Here is an 18,261-nt window from a genome sequence, read left to right on the forward strand (position 1 = left end):
TTCATATTTATCAAGTTTGCTCTGATAAATTTGATTGGCCCCTTTTATGGGTCTCTAGAGCCAAAATAGAAAAACCTTATAACGTCAACTTCTATAGAACTAATTGATGGATGATCACCAAATTTTGTCTGTTGCATTCTAAGGTAATCTTTTATCAAGTTTGATCATATTCATTTGATTGGCCCCTTTAAAGGCCGCTAAAGCTAAAAATAGAAATACCTTTAAACGTCCATTTCTAAAGTACCAATTGATGGATGATCACTAAACTTTGTCTGTATTATTCTTAGCTAGTCTTTCATCAAGTTTGCTCATATTTATTTGATTTGCCCCTTTTAGGGGCCACTAAAGTCAAACAAATAAAAACCTTAGAACATCATTTCTTACTGAAATAATTGATAGATGATCACCAAACTTTGTAGCATTATTATAGGTAGTCTTTTATCAAGATTGTTCATATTAATTTGATTGGCGCCGTTTAAGCTAAAGCTTAAATACCCCATGTCATGTCATTTCCTCAAATTAGTGTTTAAAGATATTCTATGCTCAAATTTAATACCAGAAAATATTGACAATGGATAATTTCCAACACTGAAAAGTAGTTGTTTTTGGTTAAAGACTCAGGGCCATCATGGCCTTCTTGCTTATGTTACAATTTGATTTATTACTTGGGCTAAACAAGACTTGCTAGCAAACAAAAATAGTGAGTAATTTAGATGTGACATTGACCTAAAATTGCGGCCAAATTAATGAAATTCCCTTGTTTTTGTTCTTTTGATACTGGTTAAAACTTTATTTATAAATGAATTAACTTCATATTTAGACACAACATCTTTTACGTCAGGACATTCATCTATATCAAACAGAACTTGACATTGACTCATTTGCGACCTTGACAGTCAAATTGTTTAATTTCCACTGATTATCGCTATTATTGTGTTTGTAACTTGGTAGTTAATCATGGATTATCTTCAAACTTTGACGCAACAACATTTTGGAAAAGGTTGAGCTGGCCTTGACCTTTTAATGACCTTGACCGTCAAATAATTCATTCATTTTTGCTTCATTTTTTAATTTTGTCATTAATTTGTTGAAATAATTCATGATTGGATAAAACAACAAGTGAGACTAGACAGACATATTAAAATTTAAAAAAAGGAAAAACCTGTATTTTTCTTAAATTTTTGTTTAAACCGTTTATTTGTTCGCTTTTAAAGTAAACAGAAAAATGCGTTGCCACGCTGGGCGGTGACTTGTTGATTAATCACTGCGGTATACCGTACCCCGGATATTGCTCGATATTATGAGGACTTTCATCCCATTTCGCTACTTTGAACGGGGAACGAAGGTGAGTTCAGCGACGATATTTTCCAAACTAATGGCTATTTCATTTATCTCAACGAGTTTTTGTAGCTCTAAAAGACGTAAAAGTATTACAGGTATTTGTAAAATTGATTAAACTACCCCTAAACGAGCCGCTGCTCACTAGAAAATACTGACCGCGATACTGTAGAATCGTTATAAATTATCATTTTACCAATATATAAAAAAAATTGAATCGAGCATTTTTTTTATTCACAACCCAAGTATGCCTTGTCCAAATTTCAGGCAAAAAGTGTGAAAGTACTAAAAGATACAGGCCAAAAAAGATACAAGAAAGTGTACCGAGTATTGATTTGAAGTGTACAGAGTATTGCAAAATAGCCCAACTTTAGTGTACAGAGTATTGCAAAACAGAATGAGCACATTAGTATGGAAAATCGATATTTTTGTCTAATTTTCACGTCTGTTTATCGATTCAATTTCATTTTTCTGATAATGTACTGTTGATATGATATTTATTCAAATATTTCAGATTCAACAATGCATTTTCAGTGTTATTACTGTTCTTTTCCTACGGGCAAATACAGAGATTTAATTTCCCATTTGATTGAAAATCACACTATGGAAGAAATAAATTTAATTAAGTGTGTGCAGGGTCGGAAGCAGGGTACAACCATCAAAATTGACGATAAAAAACTTTAAATACATATCTCAAGAAACTTTTATCAAGGAGACCCATCTCTGAAAAGGACAAGAATAAAAAACAACATATTTAGATGACATTAATAATAGGTTTTTACAGGGCAAGTTTGCCTTAAGAAACAAATTGACACACTTCATAAAATATTGGCCCGAGGGCTTATGCCGTCCAAGCATGCCGGTATCGTCTTAACCTTTTACTGCATGAGCATAATGCGAAAAATGGCTGTTTTCATTGAATTATAATTAAGCCTCTTGTTACAAGTTCAAACTGCTAGGAAACTATAAAAAATGCTTCAATACTGATCAAACTGGGCACAAATGTTAGCTGGACCATAGCCTGTGGTATAGCATGCTCAATTTCCAGTTACCATGGCGCAGGGGGGGGGGCGTCTCAAAATTGCCAAAATCTCTATTTTGCGTTGTTTTTCCCCATCGAAACTGATTCAAGGTGCACCAATTTCTCAATTGATTGAGATAAAGTCTAAGGTTTTCGGCGTTGAATACACGGTACCTTAAAATCGACCTGAGGCCATTTAGCCCCCCCCCCCCACAAGTCCCAAGTCTTCTCGACGATTAGAGGGGCTCTTGCCCCACTTCAAACCCCCAAACAGAAGGGGGAACATCCCCCATGTGTAACCACCTTGATGTACCTTTTTAATGGGGGTGGCGCCGAAAAAGTGATCACGCTTTTGAACAACATTTCTCAAACGAAAGAACAGTGTTTTGGGCCTAAATAGCGCATGTTTTACACTATTTGAGGCCTCAAAGGGGGTGGGGGTGTAAAGCCTTCAAAACACGCCTTTATGAGGTAAAAGGTTATAAGGAACATAACTTTTTTATAATCTTATCAAAATCCATTATTCGGTTTTTTTAGCTGTACCCGCTCGGCAGTCATACCGTAACTCATTGCTAAGGCGTAACAAAATTTCACGTGCAGACGGTCTGCCGTTGCTAGAGTGCAGGTGCAAAATGCCCGAAAGTTACCTTTATATGGATTTTTGATATAGTAGGAAGTTGGTTGATATTAGATATTGGCACACTTGCTCAATACCGTCTAATATTGACAATCTTGAGGCAGTATTAATGCACTTTGGATGCATTTTTTAACTATTTAAAGTAAGATATGCAATAATTATTAACAAATTCTGGAAAGGTTGATATTTCGATAGCAACGAGAACATTTTAAACACAGAAAACTGAGATTTTTCACAAGCAGGAATGAAAACCTGGATTATTCGCAGATGTTTCCAGTAAAGTACCTCCGAATTCTGCATATTCTGCACATATAGTGTTAATAAGTATACACAGTAAGAAATATTTAAAATTAAATGTGGTAAATTCTTTGTGTTTACTACTTGCATCTACTATTTTATTGATAGCAAATACTCTTTACACTAAAAAGCAATACTCGTGACACCGGCGGGCAAACTCCAAAGCAATACTCGGTACACTGACATGTGTATTTATTCTCAAAATGCACTGTCATCTGAGGTTCTATTGTTGATTGAACATTTACAACATTAATAATATCTGTTATATGTTGCGGTTCGGACCGGAATATCCGTCCCGAGGGAACCCGCCCATTGGGCGGTAACGAGGCTTGCCGAGTTACCGCCCATGGGCGGGTTCCCGAGGGACGGATATTCCGATCCGAACCGCAAACATATGAAAGATATTTTTTTTTTTGCATATTCTGCCATATTATTTCATATTTAAAATGGTTTACCTCAATATGATATATGTTCATGGAAATTAAAGTCATTTCATCCATAACTATTTTCTTACATTAGCGTATGAACTTACAACTTAAATAACAACGGCGAAATGACGTCATCCTAAGACATATTTCCCTTCTAAAACGACGTCATTTTAACGCGATTCATTCATAAATGGCGCTAAAATGACGTTGTTGTTTGGCACGCGACTCATTTGGCACCCCCCATGCCAGATGAAATTTCCGGCATGGGTAAAACTCACGGAAACGCCAGTCTGCTATGCAAGAAAAACATTATCATCATTATCACATTTCACTCGATTCAAGTTTTTCTTTTAAGGAAGTATATGCACAAAAACATCAAATTTGACTGATCCGAGCTCATTTATCACGTGAGCAAAGAGACGAATTTTACCTCCTAATTACATTTCAAAGCTATTTCTCAAAATTTTTGGGGTTTCAGTAACTAGAGAAATTATCGAAGTATTTGTTTTTCTACAAAATTTATATCAAACCAATTCAAAATGACTAAATATCGTCACTAAACATACCTTCTTTCCTCGTTCAAAGTCGCGAAATGGGATGAAAGTCCTCATAATATCGAGCAATATCCGGGGTACGGTATACCGCAGTGTTAATGCTATGTCATTAGAAAAATACAACAACGACGATTCTTAGAAACAAATGGCATATGCCGGAAGCTTATGAGAGGAGATGAATGCTCTGGTAATTAAGCGTTATATTTGATGCTGAATTCGAAGTTGGTTTATCAAAATAAAATATCCTACATATACAATTATTTAACAGCCAAAAAGGCTGGTGACCATGTTATCTAATAATATCGATATATCCAGTAAATGGAGAGTTTTAATGGAATGTTACGAATTCATAAGATCTTGTCAGCGACTGTTTCAAATCTGACGTCTCATCAAAAGCTGCGGTCAGATAAAACCTAAATTCATCCCGTAGCCTTGTTCTCACCGAGTCCAATCGTTCACTATGTTTCCCAGGCGGAGAACGCATGAAGAGATCAATTTTACAGGTGGAAAACCGATACTGTGGTAAGAACATTGTCTTCAATTTCTTTGAAAATGCATATTTCACAAAACTTTATAGCCTATTCTGATCTCGTATGATTACTTTATCCGACAGGCATCTCAAACTCGCCAAATCTTTGTTAACTTATTAGATCATTATCGACAACTGCACAAGAAAAGTCACAAAATTTGTAAAATCGCTCTTTGATAGCCAATAACTTGACATCCAAGCAAACTTCTAAACATTTGTATCGCTCTAAAGGTTCTTTATTAACATATCCTCATCCACCAAAAGCCTGTTCTATTTCTATTCCGTATTTTTGGAGTATAATATCGTTTAAGCGAATTTTCAAAATGAACGCATGAGCCGAACTTTTCATGTGGTTTCATCAGATTGCAAAATGAACGTATGAGCAGGCGGTTTTTTTTTGGTTACTCCAGTTTTCATTGATATCTCACATGTTATCGATCACTGAACCTTTAAATTCCAAAATTTTCGTTCCAAATGTTTGAGCAAACAGAAGTCCCTGTTTTCATACCTTATGACGATTTGCTAATAAGCAATAGATAATGATAGATAAAGGGAGGTAATTAGAAACACATTTTGATAAATACTTTGCCTATTCTTCATTAAAATAAAAAGAGTATTATTTCTAAAAGAAAAACTTATAATGAACCTAAAAAATATGTGTTATTTCAACATTTTCTTGTATGTTCATTTTGTTGTAAGGAAGGTGATATATATATTCTTGCTTAAAGATCCTGTTTGTTATAATTAAGGATGTATCATCCTTGCGAAAGTTGTATATAAAGTCAGTTCTTATGAAAAACATATACTTAAGAAGTTGACATTATTAAACACGTTATATGATATTTCGTGAGGAAAAAAAGTTTTGAAATTTTTATTTGAATGCAAAACTGATTTTTTTCCAAAAACAGATTTCTAATTATCTCCTTTTATTATCGGAAATTTTAAATTCTGGCAATATCCTTATCAAAAAGGTTTTCTGAAACTTTTAACATTGTTAATTCTTTATTTAAGCCAAAGATTTTTCATATAAGAACATAAAATTTTGAGTCATAGGATCTTTAAGTGTATGTTTCATCTTTAATTATAACATACAGGAAAGTCCCGTCAACCAATGATGTTGTATTTTGCAAATATTTTACTCAAAGTTTTAGCAATGAGGATTTATTATATTTTCACAGAACCGAACAGACCTTCATCTATTGCTTATAAGCAAATCGTCATAAGGTATGAAAATAGGGACTTCTGTTCGCTCAAACATTTGGAACGAAAAATTTGGAATTTAAAGGTTTAGTGATCGTTTGGAATGTAAAGGTTCAGTGATCGATAACATGTGAGATATCCATGAAAACTGGAGTAACCAAAAAAACCCGCCTGCATTGCAAATCGTTTAAAGAAATTTTTAGATAAAATAGTTAGTAATGATCAAACAGGCTTTATTAAAGGCAGATTTATAGGCGAAAATACTAGATTAATCTATGATATTATGAACTACACAGAAGAAAAAGATATTCCTGGTTTACTCCTTCTAATAGATTTTGAAAAGGCTTTCGACTCAATATCTTGGAATTTTGTGTTACAAACTTTAACCTAATTTAATTTTGGAAACGATATTAAAAGATGGTTCACTATATTGTATAAAGATAGTGTATCTACAAAAAGTCAGTGTGGTTTTCTTTCTGACTTTATTAACATTTAAAGGGGCTGTCGTCAAGGAGACCCTTTAAGTTGTTACATTTTTATCTTATGTCCATAAAAATTAGATCAAATGAAAAAATCAAAGGTATTAAAATAAATGGTATTGAACATAAATTATCTCAATTTGCAGACGATACAACTGTTATACTTAATGGCACTGATGAGTCTTTAAATAAAGTCCTAAACACACTTGCAGATTTTTCTTTATTTTCAGGTCTTTATGTTAATTTTGATAAAACCAAGATCGTTTGGATTGGTAAACTTAAATTTAGTACAAATAGCATTAAAACTAAATGGAAATTATCTTGGAACCAGTCTTCTTTTGATATGTTAGGTATAAAATTTCATGTAGAACTTAAGAAAATGGTGACAATTAATTATGATGAAAAAATAAATAAAATGCGGAAAGTATTATCCAATTGGAAACGAAGAAATTTAACTCCAATCGGAGGAATCGTAGTCGTTAAATCTTTATTGTTATCAATATTCACACATTTATTTACAACTCTGTCAAATCCAAGTCCTTATATAATTAAAGACTTAACTGAAACTTTCAGAGATTTTGTCTGGCATGGTCATTGTAAAATTAAGCAAGAGGTCTTTAGACAAAGTATTGATAAAGGTGGTCTAGGAATGATAGACGTTGAAGCATATATTTACTCTTTAAAGATATCTTGGATAAGAAGAATTTTAGTCAATAATGGTAAATGGATAGGTTTGGCATGCTCAATTTTTGATATAGAGAAATTAATTAATTGTGGTATAGGGTATTTAGAAAGAAAGGTTAGTGAGATAAATAATGATTTTTGGAACGACAATTTGAATGCATAGTATATGTTCTGTAAAATTGTAGAAACAAATGAAAATGAGTTATATTCTCATCCAATTTTCTATAACCCTTTAATATATATTGGCAATCAACCAGTGTTCTTTAAAAACTGGTTTAATGCATGTGTACATGTCATAGGTGATCTTTTGAAATCAAATTGACAATTTTATAGTTTAAATGAATTTAATGACAAATATAACATAAATTCTAACTTTATACATTATCTTGGTATTGTAAATAGTGTATCAAGTTTCCTTTCATCTTATGATAGAACATGCAATGTCCTACATAGACCTTTTATACCACCTTTTTTAAAAGTTATTTTAAAATTTACTAAGGGTACACATCCTATGTATGAGGCATTTATTAAAACCAAGATAATACCTACTTGTATATCAAAATGGTGTGAAAAGCTCAATGTAACATTTAGTAAAGAAGATTGGAGTTACATTTTTTCTTTACCTTTTAAAATATCAAATGATTCAGGCCTTCAATGGTTTCAGTACAGAATTAATCATAGAATAATAGCAACTAATGCATTACTTTTTAAAATGAAATTAAAAGATAACGAACTCTGTAGTTTTTGTAAAAATGAGAAGGAAACATTAGAACACATGTTTTGGTTTTGTCCGATAATAAACAATTTAATATTTTCTGTTTTTGAAAAGTACGGCATTTTCAGATCTTTGCTCAACTGTTGTAATTTTATCCTTGGTTTGAAAGATAGTAATTCAACTGCAATAAATACGATTTTCCTTTTTCTGAAAAGATATATTTACAACTGTAGAGTAAAAGAACAAGTACCAAATACTACAAGAACACATCAGTATATTAAATACCAATTTATAATTTTGAGAGAGAAAGCAATTTACCAAAATGATCTAGATACCTTCAATAAGACCTGGATTATTTTTTGTCAAAAGATAGAGCTATAGTTAACCTTTCATATGTTTGTAAAGCTGAAAACGATAGCCAGAAGTATAAATGATCAAAAATATATTACTTGCAAAACCTGTTTTTCTTTCACTTTTTTCTTTTTCTTTTTTTTTTCATATAAAAAATAAATATATAATTTAGTTCCTTGTTAACTGAATAATATATAACATATGATTATATGTAACATTGGTAAATATGGTTGTAATTGTATATTGATCATAACGCCTGCAATACATTATAATATGTATGTTACTGTTATATTATTTCATATATTTTATATCTTTTTATATACACAAATATAATGTACGGTATAGAGCAGGATGTCCTCGACCTGCATATACCTATTGACGAGGAAAATAAATTATGTAAAAAAACAAAAAAAAAAAAAAACCCGCCTGCTCATGCGTTCATTTTGCAATCTGATGAAACCACATGAAAAGTTCGGCTCGTGCGTTCATTTTGAAAATTCGCTAAAACGATATTATACTCCAAAAATACGGAATAGAAATAGAACAGGCTTTTGGTGGATGAGGATATGTTAATAAAGAACCTTTAGAGCGATACAAATGTTTAGAAGTTTGCTTGGATGTCAAGTTATTGGCTATCAAAGAGCGATTTTACAAATTTTGTGACTTTTATTGTGCAGTTGTCGATAATGATCTAATAAGTTAACAAGATTTGGCGAGTTTGAGATGCCTGTCGGATAAAGTAATCATACGAGATCAGAATAGGCTATAAAGTTTTGTGAAATTTGCATTTTCAAAGAAATTGAAGACAATTTTCTTACCACAGTATCGGTTTTCCACCTGTAAAATTGATCTCTTCATGCGTTCTCCGCCTGGGAAACATAGTGAACGATTGGACTCGGTGGTTCTTCTTAAAATGAATCAAATAATTAATAATAACTTACATGATAGTCATAAAAAGACGAACAACACATTAAATTGATACTTGACATAACTTATTACTAAAACCCATTAATTATCGAAGCATAATGTTTTATCTCTATATTACATTATGGAATATCTGAAAATAAATATTACAACGACTTTCTAAAAGTTCATTCGACTATTCACTACTACTTCGCTGACATGCTTGTGAAATTTGTTTTCCTATTCCAACTGATAGAAGGCTGCTTAGAAACCTGATAAAAATCTGGAAAAGGACATCGATCGCAATACTCCATGCAAATACAATGTTTCGCATAAATCGTCTAATGTATCTAAAAAATCCCTTTCATTTGTATATATAATTTAATCTCAGTTGCAAGAACAATTTGATACTATTGTGGGAATGTATAATAACTAGACAAAATGCGTTGTAGTTTCCAGGTTCGACCTTTACTGATCAACATTCATAGAGGATATTGAATGAGTGTAGTTTAATACTAAATTTATTGAACGAGTTGAATAAAATCATATTATGCGAGCCTCTGGCGAGCATAATATTGTTTTATTCAACGAGTTCAATAAATTTAGTATTAAATCTATACGAATATAATATTTTATTACATGCTTTTCGGTGGTTTATAGAAATATATCAGTGATTTAAAACTGGTAATTTCACTGTTTGAAACAGTGAAATTACCACTTTGATAATTTCACTGTTTTGAATTTAAGCCCCTTACGTTGTTTTAGTGAAATACCAGCGTGCACAGTACTGGGTACCAACTTAATGACGTGACGTCGTAAATGACGTCACGTTGTATTATTATTTGGCGCGCTTTTCATTCAGTTTTAGGTTAAATGTCTTTTTAAAACGTTTCTTTGCATATAATAAAAAGAAAATTTGTTTAGTTTAGTGTAAGAATGAAATATATTTCACCTTGTGAACACCAAAAGTTCATATTTCACTCGTGGCTGCGCCACTCGTGAAATATTCCTTTTGGTGCTCACTCGGTGAAATATATTCCGATCTTACACTGAACTAAACAAATATCCTCTATTTATTTAATTTTACCCATGAAATATGGTGCTATATCAGTCAAATATATTTCATATTTTTTAAAAATAAATATGAAAGTGGGCGGAGTCAAAACTCATATTTATTTTGAGGGACTTCTTTCGCCGTTTTGTTTGAAAAATCTGATAAATACAAAACAACTTTTTCTTGAATATTGTTTTGAAAACTATCTAGCATGATAGAAAATGGTCTAACTAAGAAAATTAATCCGAACACCAATATCTTTAATTCAGTAATTAACGCTGTACAGACGTTTAAAGAGTTGTTTACATGACGTCACAATGTAGCGCCAAACAGCGCGTGCTTACGCATAAATTACTGCGCGCTGTACAATTGCAGTTGGTAGCAAGCAAGGGGATTCGTTACCATTTTCTTTGATAATGAAATTAAATAAAAAGGTTATTTTTTCGTTTTTTGTGAAATATGGTATATATTTTCACTCAACATGATACAATGCAAACAAAAAATATCCTCTTACTATTTATCACATATATAAAATAAGAACAGTAAACTGTTAAAATGGGTATTTTTTCAATGACGCGCCTATAGTGCAACGCTAACATTAGCGCGCTTTAACGCTATGTTTCTATATAGCGCAAATGACGTGACGTCAAAGTGTTATTACACTAGTGTAATATCGTTTTTATTAAATGGCTTTATTACACTCCTGCGCCAGGGTTTATGTGATAAATATATATTATAAACAACAATACAATGTTAAGTCGGAAGTGACGTTAACGTAAGCGCGGAACGTCACGTTATGCAAGGCGCTATAAATGACGTTATCAATTCCCGACATACTCGGGGCGCGAAATGTTATTTAAAGTTTAGTAATAAATCCATAATTTGAACACTTAAGTTTCTATAGTATCTCATATAAAGTATCATTAATAAAGAAACAGTCATAAATATATATATTGAATACAGTCTCTTTTTCATGTATCACCTTTCCTTTGAAATTTTAGATTAATACATTTCGAGGGGGTAAAGTTTTACAATTGCGCGATTTGTGAGTCCATTTTGAGCTCGAATTTTAGCACTTCGAATAAGTCCATCTTTTCCTGGCACGAGTTCTTCAACTACAGCAAGTTTCCATAATAAGCGGGGAACATCGTCGTGGACTAATACAACGTCTCCAACGGATATCGTCTGGTCATTTTTGCCAGTAGTCTGATGACGTTCTCGTAAAGCTGTCAGATATTCGTGACGCCATCTATCCCGGAAGTGGTTGATTAACTTCGTTTGTATTGTAGCCTGTTTGATAACTGATGAACGGTCACTTAACTTATTAATTGGCGTTGGGAATGTACATGAAAGGACATCTTCATAAGGGAGTTTGGTTATTCGTCTGCCATAAAGTAAGTGTGATGGTGTAAGTACTTCCGGTTCATCTGAATTACCAGAACACACATATGTCAACGGCCTATCGTTAATCATTGTCTCGATTTCTGTGATTACAGTCTGTAAAGTTTCGTAGGTTACATAGGAACGTCCTAGCATTTTCTTTATTGTTGTTTTCGTCAGACCTATGAGACGTTCTCACATTCCACCAAACCAAGGGGCGCGTTTAGGTATCATATTACACTCAATTCCTCTGTTGTTGAGTTCTTCTCTAACTGTGAGTGAGTGAAACAAATCTCTCAGTTGTTTTGAGGCTGATATGAAGGTGTTAGCGTTTTCTGACATCATGACATAAGGGACAGATTTTCTGCTACAGAAACGTCGGAAAGCTTGTAGGAATGATTCTGCTGATAAGTTTGAAACAAGTTCTAGGTGAACTGCTCTCGTAGTAGCACATGTAAACAAGCATAAGTAAGCTTTTATGTCTCTTTTGTTACTATCCCGAACCAGTAATGCTCCAGAGAAGTCTACTCCTGTATAAGTAAAGGGTTTGACGTCAGAAACTCTACACTTTGGTAATGGAGGTGGGTCAGGTGCTGAATAGGGTTTCCCAATAACCTTTACACAACATGTACATTTACGTAATATGTTTTTAACAGTTTGACGAATCGAAGGAATCCAGTACTTCTGTCTTAAGAACGTAATAGTTGAACTAGCGCCGGCATGCAATAATCTGGAATGTGCGTCGTTGACAACTAACTTTGTAAAAGGATGCTTAGCTGGTAGTAGGTACGGGAATTTGGTCAGCTCGTCTAATGGAGCATTGTGGATACGACCACGGCACTTTAATATGCCATTGTCTAAGAATAACTGAAGTTGTCTACATAATGGAAGTTTGTTTCTTTTTGATTTTGTATCTTCTATTTCTGCTTGATATTTGGACATCTGGCAACATCCTATGCACACCTCCTCAGCTCTGAGTAGTTCGTCTGTAGTTAAAAAGTCTAATCTTCCAGTATGACTCCCGCCTCGACACTTGAATATAAAACGCAGGACATAAGCTGTAACCCTGAGCAGTTTTCTTAAGGAACTGAATCTTGACATGTCTATGAAACTGATGTTGCTTAATGGTAAAATTGTATCTTTTGGCTTGGTTGCTGGGTCAATAAACGTTGTCATGGTAACGTAAGTATCTTTTTCTTGCCAAACTGGCCAACTGTCGGGTGTGGTAAGCCATGTAGGTCCATGAAACCATAGATTGCTGTTCTTGAAGTGAGTCACAGAGATTCCCCTTGTAAGTAAATCGGCAGGGTTTTCTTTCGTCGGACAATAATTCCATTTCCGGTTTTCGGACAGCGCCTGGATTTCAATCACTCTGTTCCTTACAAATCGTGGAAGGGTTTTAGGCGTCTGAAGCCAAGAAAGCACAATCTGGCTGTCTGACCAAAGGTATATCTGTGTTATGCTGGTGTTTTGCTGCAGGTGTTTACTGAGTCGGGATCCAATTACTGCCGCCATTAGCTCTAACCTAGGTAACGTTAACTTCTTCAATGGAGCAACCCGAGTTTTAGCCATTACCAGAGTAGATTGGTTGTCTCTACAGATGTAAGCCGTAGCACCATACGATACCAAGCTAGCGTCGCAGAATATGTGAATGCACGTGTTTCTTGATGTGTTTAATGTATTTTCTAAGTAGTATCTAGGAAACGTAGTTTTTGTCACGGAATTCAAATCTGTTATTCAACTATGCCATTTTTCTTGAATACTATCAGGTAATGGCATATCCCATTCAAACTTCTGTTGCCATAACTCCTGTAGAAGTAATTTAGCTCTGATGGTAACTGGACTTAGTAAACCCAAGGGATCATAGATTCGAGATGTATGCTGCAATATTTCTCTCTTTGTTACAATCTGGGTATTTGGTATGTTTCTGACTGGATACAGTAAAACGTCACTATTTGTGTCCCATTTCATTCCGAGTATCTTAGGAGTTTGTGCATTATCTATTACTGAATCGTTGATTGCTTGTTTTTGAAGCATTTTACTATTTGAACTCCAGGACCTAAGGTTAAAACCTGCAGATGACATTAGCTCACGAGACTCGGTGTAGAAGTGTAGAAGTTGTTCTTCCTGTTGGAAACTTTATATCACGTTATCAACGTATAGATCTTGACGTAGGTATTTGCTAGCCTTCTTGTCGTTGTTAAGTTCAAGGTGCTTAAGTATAGTTGCGCAGAGAATAAAAGGGGACGATGTAGCCCCAAAAAGGACTGCTCGGAATCTATATGTTGTCAATTCGCTGTTGGGGTTACTAGGATCACTGAGCCATAGAAATCGCGTCACATCTCGGTCGTTCTCGTCAAGAGTGATGTTGAGGAAAGCTTTCTCAATATCGGTTGCTATGGCGTATTTATTCATTCGAAAACGAATAAGAATTCCAGTTAAATCATTCAGCTCAGGTGGTGTCGACATCAAGCAATCGTTCAAACTAGGCTGGTCACGTGACTTACAACTGCAGTCATACACGATGCGGATAGGTGTCGTGTTCGAGTCCTTCTTTACATAATGATGTGGTGTATAATGTACAGGGTTAGATGTGGTAACATTTGTATCACATTTTTCAATAAAACCGCGTTTTAACTGATCTTCTATGATTTGTCCATAGTTTTTAAGTATATCCGGTTCTGTTGAAAGCCGTTTAATTGTGTTTTCTGTACGCTTTCTGCAAATTTCGTAATTTGTATGAAGTACGGAATGATCATCTTGCCAGGGCAGTTTTGCAACATAACGTCCATCTTTGTACGTGATACAGTTCTCTTTATACTCGTTAAGTAAACCGGAAGGAGATTTCTCAGTATCATCTTCTAATATCCCCATAGATTCTAACTTCCAGAATCTCTAAAGATCTGTGGTATTAGGTGGCGCTGTTACAACATTAAACATATATCTAACAGACGACGTATTTTTAACTTCCGGAAGAGGTCCTGACAGTAAATAACCGAGCTTTGATTTCACTGCTGTAGGTCCGTTGCCCCTAACAACCTTATTCTGCACGATCTGCCAAAAATAGTCGGCTCCAATCAAGAGTGATATCTCGAAATCGTCGTCAATGTCGGTAATAGGATGTGCAAGTTTAAGACCTTCGATATATTTCAGAAATTTCATATTTTTCTGCAAGTTAGGTAATGGTACAGCAATGGTTGGTACAATAAGTACGTCAAGTGGTATGATCTCTCTATGTTCGACGTGTAGAAACACTCTGCCTGTGGGTATATGACGACACTGTTCTGATTTGCCACCAAAAGATGCTAAAGATATAGTGTCTGAACCGTTAGGTTTAAATTTCAGTTTCTCAGCAAGCTCTTCCGTAATAAATGACCTTTGAGCACCTTCGTCAAATAATATGTTTGTATTAGTTATGGTATGGTCTTGGGAGCTTACTTGAGCGATAGCAGTCTTGAGTAGAATGTTCGATCTTTGATGCGTAGTTGAATGAAGAATAGCAGTTCCTGCATTTCCTGTTTGTCCGGAAGTAAAGCTTATAAATGATGTTGCATGTGGGTTCAAATCGACGTTCGGTGGTTGGTCACAAATACTAGAGTGGTGCTTTCGCTGGCATTTCTTGCACCGAAACTTAGAACGACACTCTGAAACTTGGTGTTTTCCCAGGCAATTATTACACATACGTTTAGATTTAATGATAGTTAGTTTTTCTTCACGTGTTTTAACTTTTTCACAATCAAGCGACTTGTGGTCACCTTCACAGAACAAACATAATTTCTTACCCTTATCATTATCTTAGATGTGTATTTTTTCTTTCCGGTTCCGGTGAATAATGATGCCGTCGGCAAGTGTGATTCTCTTATTTCGTCAGTTATGCCCATTTCTAGGATGTTTATTTCTCTGGCGATAGAAGTTCTCAAATCTTGTATGTGCCATCGTACATTTCCGTGTTCTCGAGCTAAATTTTGTCGTATTTCGGAGGGAAGTTTTTTCATGATTATGGGTATTAATAAATCACCATAGGAACCCTGACTCTCACCTAAAGATTCTAAACCCCGGATGTAGTTTTCCATTTTATCGTGAAACCTGCGTAGACTCGTTACACTGCTGTCTGGTATCGGCAAATCTAAAAGCGACTGCATGTAACTATCTATTATTTTATGAGACTGTCCGAATCGTTCTTGTAACAAATCTATTGCATTCTGGTAATTTCCGTTAGTTAATGGAAAACCTGCTATGGCGGTATATGCAGTATAGTGTAGTAAGGAACGTAAATAGTTGAACTTTTGGACATCAGATAGTGTTTGATTCAAATGTACAGCAGCCTCATACGAGTCCCAGAATGACTGCCAGTTTTCAACATCTCCATCAAACGTAGGTAAACTCAGTTTAGGTAGTCTGTGAAAAGATGAATTATCAGACGACACTCTGTGGCTATGATAAGAAAAGTTCTCACTTGATAAAGTTCTAGCACTACCGTTAATGTCCTGTGAATTACGGATCACGCTACCGCTGCTAGTGTTATTAGATTTGGTAATATCTTCCTTCAGTTTTCGTAGTTTCAATCGTAAATCAATTGAATATTCGTCACTCTCTACCAATTCTGTTTCCAAATCGTCAATATCTGCATGATTAACAATCTTATCGTTGAGGTTCTTGATAATCTCGGCTTTTTCTTCCATGATTTCGAGCAGGGCTGACTTCTCCGAAAGTGACAACTGGTCGTTGAATTTCTCCAGTTGTCTTGAAATAAGACGTCGCTGGTCCCCTCTACTGGTCGGAGACCATCAACCGGACACTTTTGGAACATTTTTCCGTACAGATTTCATAATTTTTAACCTAGAGACCAAAAAATTTGACACAGTTCAGCTAGGTTCTTCTACTAACTAATAAACTAGTTTGTTTATTTCTGATTTTATTGACAATTATATCTGAGGCTCAACAAGGAGGGTATCAAAATTACCTAAATTGTCTACACTACAGTACCATGTGTCCGGACAGATATGTACATGATGTGATTTAATTCAGATAAAAGCCTGGGTGTTTTGATTTTTAACATGATATACAATATGTCAGCAATAAATGCTGAAGTTTTGGATATTCTATTATTCACTTTGCAAATGATTATAGCTGGTATATGAGGTCAGACATTGCTTTCTTGACCCCCGAATTTCAACGTTAACATTCTTGAAATAGACATTAAAATATTACCATTTACGGAGGTTGAAATAAATTCATTTACTTAATTTTGAAAGAAACATGCACTTATTGCCTATAAAAAAGTGACTGACAACCACTGAACAAAGAAAATACTAAATTTAGCATTTTCGGGGCCGTCCGGGTTTGGTGGTTGTCCGGTTTTGGTGGTCCCCAACCAGTAGTAGAAATAAGCTTCTGTAAATTCATTGTGATTGTAGAATTTCTCACGGCACCAACAATATGGGGGTGTATAATAACTAGGCAAAATGCGTTGTAGTTTCCAGGTTCGACCTTTACTGATCAACATACATATATATTATAAACAACAATACAATGTTAAGTCGGAAGTGACGTTAACGTAAGCGCGGAACGTCACGTTATGCAAGGCGCTATAAATGACGTTATCAATTCCCGACAACTATTTATACATGTCATCTTTTTGGCATCGGCTGGTACGAAAGTCAAAAAAGTAGTGAACTAACCTTTAGAATCTATATATTTGCAAAGACAGGAAAATAAATATTTTGAATTCGACAGAGTTTATCTTCCTAAGAGAGAATTGTTAGCTATTTGAGGTGGAGGCTTGCATTTAAACTCGGTTGATGCAATTCTTTTTATCAATACTGTTGCTCATATGTAAAATAATGTGTAGGCTATGCTTTACTTTGGGTCTTTCCGAGATTGGTAATACTGTAAAAGTTGGGATATGCGGTCTTATTGACACATTTCTCGTTTCTCTCCTTCTCTTTTTATTTTTTTTTATTTATTTATTTATTTATTTTTGTTTATGGTGCTTCTCCTGAAAAAGATTCTTGTAAATTAATCTTTTTTATTCTTTACAAAGAAATATCTTAACATTGAGAGCGAAGGCGATGAGGACAGAACTAAGGTGGACATGTACTTTATGTGACATGAGTTATTTTTCCACTCATTTATTTAAATAAGTAAGTTTTGAAGTTCATGAAACAATACAAAAGTTTGTCCTGACAACTCATATACCACTAAAGGATTGATCGGTAGCTCAAGTACTTGCGCGTGTTACACGGGTTTTCCTTCTGAATGTTTTAGTTGAGTTATGGCCCTTGAACAAAAAGGTGTTTATAAAGTTTGTCTTGACTACATCTATTATACCACCAATGCAATTTCATTTTAAAATATGTACAGGGTTGTTCGGTAGCTCAAGTAATTGCGCATATTCTTCCAGTTTAATGAGTTTTGTTGAATTATGATCCTTTGATAAAAAATCGTGTTATGCCATTTAATGACTTTTGTGCCTCCTGCTACACAATAGCTGCCACATGCAATTGGCTATCATGAGGCGACACATGTGATCACTGATCGCTCTTGTTTTTGTGATAGTTTCAGTTGTGCAGGTACGTATATTAATAAACGTACCGAGTTGTGCTAGTTCCAAGTTTTGTAGCAATGGCATTTGATTTAATTGAGATTTTTATCAAGTTTGTTAAAGGTTAATCTATCGAGGGCTTTCTAG

At 34.5% G+C, this 18,261-nt stretch overlaps 3 protein-coding genes across 3 annotated transcripts; all 3 read right to left on the minus strand.

The window, feature by feature from the left end:
* Positions 1 to 11,192: 11,192 nt before the first annotated feature.
* On the minus strand, positions 11,193 to 11,726 carry LOC132719841 (uncharacterized). Its single transcript, XM_060703771.1, has one exon. The coding sequence runs from the start codon at positions 11,724 to 11,726 to the stop codon at positions 11,193 to 11,195; it is 534 nt and encodes a 177-aa protein (XP_060559754.1).
* A 39-nt stretch (positions 11,727 to 11,765) lies between these two features.
* Positions 11,766 to 13,142, minus strand: LOC132719842 (uncharacterized). Its single transcript, XM_060703772.1, has one exon. The coding sequence runs from the start codon at positions 13,140 to 13,142 to the stop codon at positions 11,766 to 11,768; it is 1,377 nt and encodes a 458-aa protein (XP_060559755.1).
* A 567-nt stretch (positions 13,143 to 13,709) lies between these two features.
* On the minus strand, positions 13,710 to 14,444 carry LOC132719843 (uncharacterized). Its single transcript, XM_060703773.1, has one exon. The coding sequence runs from the start codon at positions 14,442 to 14,444 to the stop codon at positions 13,710 to 13,712; it is 735 nt and encodes a 244-aa protein (XP_060559756.1).
* Positions 14,445 to 18,261: the final 3,817 nt, after the last annotated feature.

The sequence above is a fragment of the Ruditapes philippinarum genome, unplaced genomic scaffold (assembly GCF_026571515.1).
Source record: "Ruditapes philippinarum isolate M1 unplaced genomic scaffold, ASM2657151v2 ctg1849_1_1_1_1, whole genome shotgun sequence".
Taxonomy (NCBI): domain Eukaryota; kingdom Metazoa; phylum Mollusca; class Bivalvia; order Venerida; family Veneridae; genus Ruditapes; species Ruditapes philippinarum.